At 39.6% G+C, this 6,791-nt stretch overlaps 1 protein-coding gene across 1 annotated transcript in view; it reads left to right on the top strand.

The window, feature by feature from the left end:
• LOC102848396 (ATP-binding cassette sub-family A member 13-like) overlaps positions 1 to 6,791 on the top strand; it is a 619,024-nt gene that overhangs the window by 443,079 nt on the left and 169,154 nt on the right. Inside the window, exon 23 of the mRNA XM_006902979.1 lies at positions 1,783 to 1,939. Within this exon, the coding sequence (XP_006903041.1) occupies positions 1,783 to 1,939 (157 nt within the window). The remainder of the gene's footprint in view (positions 1 to 1,782; positions 1,940 to 6,791) is intronic.

Raw genomic sequence — 6,791 nt, 5'->3', positions numbered from 1 at the left:
GCTATGCATCAGAGAGTTGGACAGTGACTAGGGATGATAGAAGGAACATTGATGGATTTGAGTTGTGGTGCTGGAGAAGAGTGTTGAATATGCCATGGACTGCTAGGAGAATAAACAGGTTTGTCCTGGAAAGGGTGAAGCCAGAATGTTCCCTGGAGTCAAGGATTCTGAAGCTTCGTCTGACATTCTTTGGGCATGTTGCAAGGAGGGACTGGTTCTTAGAGAGGGACATCATGTTTGGGAGAGTGGAGGGACAGAACAGGAGAGGAAGACCCTTGATGAGATGGATCGATGCTGTGAGTGGAGTGGTGGGAAGGAATATTTTTGAGACAGCGAGGTTGGCATAGGATAGAACTGCATTTAGGGCTCTTGTACATAAGGTCGCTATGAGTCGCAAATGACTCAATGGCACATAACAACAACAACAACAACAACAGTTAATATACATTAATCAAGTAATTTTAACTTTCTCAACTACTCCTTCCCTCTCTTAAACTTGATGATAAAAGCTCCTATCCTTCAGGATTGCTGAAGAATGTGAGAAAAATGTAGAAATAAATGACACACTGTGCAACTTACAGGAGACTGAGAAAAGAAGCTCTGATTTTTTTTTTAATTTTCACTTTTTATAATTAAATAAAGCTCTACAGAGTTTGTATATATTTTAATTTTCACAACAGTAAAGTAAAAGAGCTAGTGGCCTAGTGGTAAGGAATTGCACTGGCAACGCAAAGGCAAATGATTGAAGCCCACTATTTGCTCTGTGGGAGCAGCTTGGGCAATCTCCTCCTGTGTGATTTATTGCTTCTGAAAATCCACTAGAGGGTCAGCTGAGTCAGTTTCTACTTGATGACACATCAACAACAGCAGCAGCAGCAGGGTTAAGTAGGTTTTACCACTAATTTACTGAAAGAGTCAAAAGAAAGGACAAAAGAAAGGCCTAGGATGGAGCTCAAAATGTTTGCTGTCTTCTAGTAGCAAATAGGAACCAACTGATAGTTGACTCTAGTGAGTTTCTGAAGCTGTAAATTGCTTGGAGGATGTCACCCGTCTTTGTCATTTGGAACCATGTTGTTGTTGTTAAGTGCCATTGAGTGACTCATAGCGACTCTATGAGCGAAAGTCCTCAACCCTTGTGTAGCTTTCATCCTTTCTCCAGCTTCATTGGGTCTCCAGAGGCAAGATATTATGGAAGTGGATGCCACTCCTGCTTCCAAGCTTGTTTCAAACAGGGAATGCCACCAAACACTGTCTGCCATGGGTAACCATTAACACATCAGACACATCAGTGTCACAGTGTTCAGCTTCACAACAACCACAGGTAACCTCTGTACCGAGCCATAGGTAGATTAAAATCACTACAAAGCTGCAGCTTTTGGATCTGCAGCACAGTTACTGCAGAATATACTACTGGAGCTTCCTCAGGCAGGGAAGAGGTGATAATGGGAACAATCATCTAATCTATGCTAGATCACTGAGGTTGTAAATCCAAGGCAGCAGTTTTCTTTTTGTATTTTAATTATTTTCTTTTTTCTTGGTAAAATCTACATTAGTTAGGATTCTTGATTGACAATAAAATAAACATTGTCTAGCCAATTCTTTAACTGTGTATCTTGATCCTGTCCAATGTGTACAATAGACTAGGATGTAGCAAGGAAAAAATGCTGTTTATTTTTTAATTGTGTGAAATATGAATGGGATAATATTATTTACGATCCAGTCTTCATAAAAATTCACGTTACAGTAAATGAAACGTTTTTATAATTTCTCTTTACTTTTCAGTTATGCAACCCTACCTTTGATGTACCTGATGTCCAGAATCTTCTCAAGTTCAGATGTAGCATTCATCTCCTACATCTCTTTAAACTTCATTTGTGGGCTTTGCACCATGCTAATGACCATCATGCCTCGACTATTGGCTATTATCTCCAAAGCTGAGGTCAGTAATATTGCCAGCATCACCTATCCAGATGCTCACTTAAGGAGACAATATTCACTAATCCCTGTTTTATCAAATTCCTAACTGGTGTTAAATGGAAATGTGGTGTCATCTATTGCCTTTAAACCATAGAAAGAAAAATTGATCATAACTAACAAAAACACTGCGATACTATATTATAGTCAGGTCCAAAATTATTAATAAATCACAGACCCTTGGTCTGAGCTCCCTCAATTACTGATGACAGGCTCACTTAGATGGTTGTGTACTTGTTGATGAATAACTTAGTTTTTTGTTAGATTAATTAAATTAATGAATAAAAATATCTATCATGAAAGCAAGAACATATTATGGAGTAGGGCTGAGCAGAGAGACTAATCATACTCTCAGACTAGAACATATCTACAGATTATTTCAAAATAATGCTTGTTATCTCTGGTACAAATTTGGTTTTGCAATTTTCAGTGTTAGACTAAAATTTGCCCTGCAGGTGACTTCATGGTTACAGAACATTTCTCTCTGTAAAGAAGCAGGCTCTCTCACAGGCCTTTCATATTCACCTATTGCTTTGTGGATATGATCCCTATAGTAGATTTCTAGACTCAAATTGAATATTATTGTACAAATAATAGTAATAAAATTATTAATTATATTGTTGTTGTTATTGTTATGTGCCATCGAGTCACTTGCGACTCATAGCGAACCTATGTACAACAGCCCTAAACTGCTCTGTCCCTTGCCAATTGCACTGTCTCTAACACACCCATCCTGATTACCCCAGTCACTGAATCAATCACCTCTTAGAGCGCCTTGCCTTCCTGCCCTGTACCTCCACCCTATCAAGCATGATTTTCCTCTCTGAGACCGGTTCCTCCTCACAACATGTCCTAAGTATGTCAGATAAAGTCTCGGAATCCTTGTCTCCAAGAAGCAGTCCTGTTTAACCCTCTCCAGGATGAATTTGTTTGTTTTCTTAGCAGTCCATGGTACACTCAGTACTCTTCTCCAGCACCACAGTTCAAAGGCATCAATTCTCCTCCTATCCTCCCTAGTCATTGTCTAACTCTTTGATGCATAACAAGTGATTGCAAAGATTATGGCCTGTATCAGACACACCTTAGTCTCTAGAGAGACACTCTTGCTCTTCAGTACTTTGGAGAGGTCCCTAACAGCAGACTTTCCCATTGCAGTATGTCTTTTAATTTCCTGGCTGCTCAGGCCAAGATTGTTGACTGTGGAGCTAAGCAAGCTAAAGCTGTGAACAATCTCAATCTCTTCACCATTCATCATGATGCTGCCATTTGGTCCAGGGTGAGAATCTTTGTCTTCTTGACATTGAGCCTCAATCCATATTGAAGGCTGCAGTCCCTGACCCTCTGCAGCAAGTGCTTCAGGTCTTCCTCAGTTTCAGCAAGCAGGGTTGCATAATGCAGATTGTTGATAGATCTTCCACCAATCCTGATACCACAATTCTCCTCATAGAGCCCAGCCTCCCAGATAATCTGTTCTGCATACAGGTTGAAAAGGTATGGAGACAGGACACATACCTGGCGTACACCCTTCCCAATTTTGAACCATGCAGTGTTTCCTTGCTCTACTCTGATGACTGCCTCTTGGTACAAGTATTTATGATTAATATGTCTTATTATTAAATCTTTAGAAATGTATTAATAATATTTAATAAATTTTAATAATTAACAAATAATGAAAATTGCCAAATTTTCTTTGGCAATAATCTCCCACTCTGTCTTTTCTTTACAGTGGCATTCTGTCTGGACTGTTGCTTCTGTTTCACCTACCCTTTCACGTCAGATCACCTCTTGTGTTGTCTGTGGATATAGATACTGGTTTGCAGTCTTCTCTACCCCTGTATTTCAATTCTTTTCATTCTTTCCATTGCTGACTGTGAACAAAATGCTTTTCTCCACTCCCTGGTATTGAAAGTTTGATTCCTTAGAAGTTCGAGGGCTTAGATGTCCTACTGACTGAGAGGCTGAGAAAATAATCTTGGAAAGGCACAAAATCCTCAGGTCTGAAGGCCTCTTTCAAAGTCTGATTTAAGATGGGACGGGAATGACTCCTGGTTTGAAGTAAGATGTCACTTCTATATGATGATTGATGTTCCAGAAACTCATCTGATGCTCAAAGGATGATAGATGTTTGAAGGATTTTGTTTTAAAGTGCTATTTTTATAACATTATTTTTATTGCTTTGTATATTTGTATAGAAGTAATGTTACATTCAAGGGAGCTCTGGTAGCTAAATGGTAATAAGCACTGCAATCTCCAGAGCAGGGAGTTTGAATTCACCAGTTTCTTCATGGGAGAAGGATGGACAATCTCTTCCTGTAAGATTAACGGCTTATGTAAACCTTCTGGACAGTCAGTTACGGGTCAGTTACAACTTGACGGTTGCACGCAACAACAATGCCACATGCAAGTGTTTGTTATGTAATCAATAGAAGAAATAACTTATTGGGAGGATTTTACAACATCATTTCTCTCTGTATTAATATCTAGCCTTCAAATAGATAACTGGAGCTATTAATTGGTTTTAACTTGAGGAGAGACATGAAATAAATAGAAGACATGAAATGCATACATACATACAGTTATATAGATTTCCCTCCTCCCTCATCAACTCTCTAATATGACATTGGCCATTACGGATGCAGTAATGAACTATTATGGGAAGAAAAGCAGATCAAGGAAGATCATCTCTATAGTGAGAAAATCAGAGCAAATGTCTGCTCTAGGAGACACAATCACATAAGGCAGGGATAACTTTAAAAGGAAAGGAAGGAATGGGGAAAGTTCTTCTGGATCTAAGGAAGAAATTGGTGAGAAGTCTTTCTTTCTATGTGGTAGATTGTTCCAAAAGAGAAAGTCCCAATAAACCTATGTCTTTTAATTTGTTTTCAGGTCAGTTTTTCAGTCTATCTCAAACATAGACCTTGAGGGACTTTCTCTTTGGGAACGGGCATTAATACTTTCTTTAAGTTAGGATGCCATTGCCTTTTTATTTACACACCATCTAGTTGGAACCAATTTGTTATTGACCCTTGCTTGATCCACACTATATGAGATTGTTCCTATTTTTCCTGAGGAGCTATTGTTGGATCTGAACTGCGAGATGGGTAAAGTATTTGGTAAAGGAGCACCTTGCTATAGACGAGGCCATTAGAGTTCCCTAACAACCTAAGTGGGGGAGGGCAGAAAAGAAAGAAAGGCAAAACAGGGAAGGAAAGCAAAGATCTAGACTGCTTTCTGGTAACCCTAACTGGCTGAGTATGTTAGAAAAAGATGTGAAGGGTTTGTAGGTGGTAGAACAGAAAACCTATGAAAGGGTTAACTATGTTTCACTAAAGTGGTCTTTACCTTAAAGAAATAGAAAATTATTTTAAGTGACTTTAATCAAGGAAAAAGAAGCCCAGCTGATTCGTGAAGTGTACATTGGTCAGCAAACTGAAAAGCCAGTGGTTTGAAACTACCAGTTGCTCTCTGGGAGAAAGATGAGGCAATCTTTTTATATAATGATTAACAAACTTGGGAATCCTATGATTCCGTTTTACTCTGTACTGTAACTCAAAGCTGATCTATATCAGGTTTATGAGGCTGTAAAATTCCTCCTAGCAGAGGATAAAGGAAGACATTAAACATATTCCTCTGGTAGGGTCTTCTGTTTGTTTGTTTGCTGATACTTTAAAAAAAATTTATACTGGTGTATATACAAAGTTCATATACATTGTTTTTTACACCAGACCATTCCGCTTTCCTTTACCAATCCCTCTCTCCACCCATCAAATTGGGTGACCCTGTGCTTAAGCAAATCTCCCTCCCACCCCCAATCATTGTACATGCTTTACAATAATGGTGCTATACAGTAGGAACATACTACTCTTTATGAGACTGAGTTAGTTCACTTACCATAATTCCCTACAGCCCCTCCCATATTGTTGTATGAGCACAACGCATAGAGACCCTATGAACAAAATGTCTGAAGCCCCTCTACAAGTATCAACATTTATCAAAATTCATAGTTTCCTGAGGCACTGGATAGGAACTGGATGCCACTCCTGCTTCTAAACCTGTCATAGTATGGTATTGTTATTTTGTGCTATTGAGTCACCTGAGATGCATAGCAACCCTATGTACAGCAGCTCTGAACCCTTCCCTGTCCCGAGCCAGTCTCACTAATTCTGATACACCAATGCCATTGTCACAGTTACTGTATCAATCCATCTCATCCAGATTCTTCCACTCCTGCGCTGTCCATCCACCCTTCCAAAAATGATGCCCTTTTCCAAAGATTGATCTCTCCTGTCCAAGTGCGCAAAGTAAGCCAGGTAGAGCTTCGAAATCCTAGACTCCAAGGAGAGACTTGTTTTCAGCCTCTCCAAAACAGACCTAATTGTTTTCTTGGCAGTCCAATTTATGTTCAAGACTCTTTTCCAGCACCACAACTCTAAGGCAATTCTTATTCTGCCATCCTTAGACATTATCCAACTCTCTGAAGCATAAAAAGTAATTGAGAAGTCCATGGCCTGGATTAGGTACATCTTTGTCTCTAGACTGATATCATTACTCTTCAACACTATGGAGAGGTCCATGACAGCGGGTTTCCCCATGCAATTTGTCTTTTGATTTCCTGACTGCTAGCTGTTGTGCTGGAGAAGAGTGTTGAATATGCTATGGACTGCTAGGAGAACAGATTTTTCCTGGAAAGGGTGAAGCCAGAGTGCTCCTTGGAGTCAAGGATTCTGAAGCTTCGTCTGACATAATTTGGGCATGTTGCAAGGAGGGACTGGTCCTTGGAGAGGGACATCATGTTTGGGAGAGTGGAGGGATGGCGC

This window comes from Elephantulus edwardii, unplaced genomic scaffold, assembly GCF_000299155.1.
Source record: "Elephantulus edwardii isolate Elephantulus edwardi_28Jun2011 unplaced genomic scaffold, EleEdw1.0 scaffold00482, whole genome shotgun sequence".
NCBI classification, from domain to species: Eukaryota; Metazoa; Chordata; class Mammalia; order Macroscelidea; family Macroscelididae; genus Elephantulus; species Elephantulus edwardii.
The sequence above is the reverse complement of the archived record's forward strand: the minus strand, read 5'-3'. Positions and strand labels throughout refer to the sequence as shown.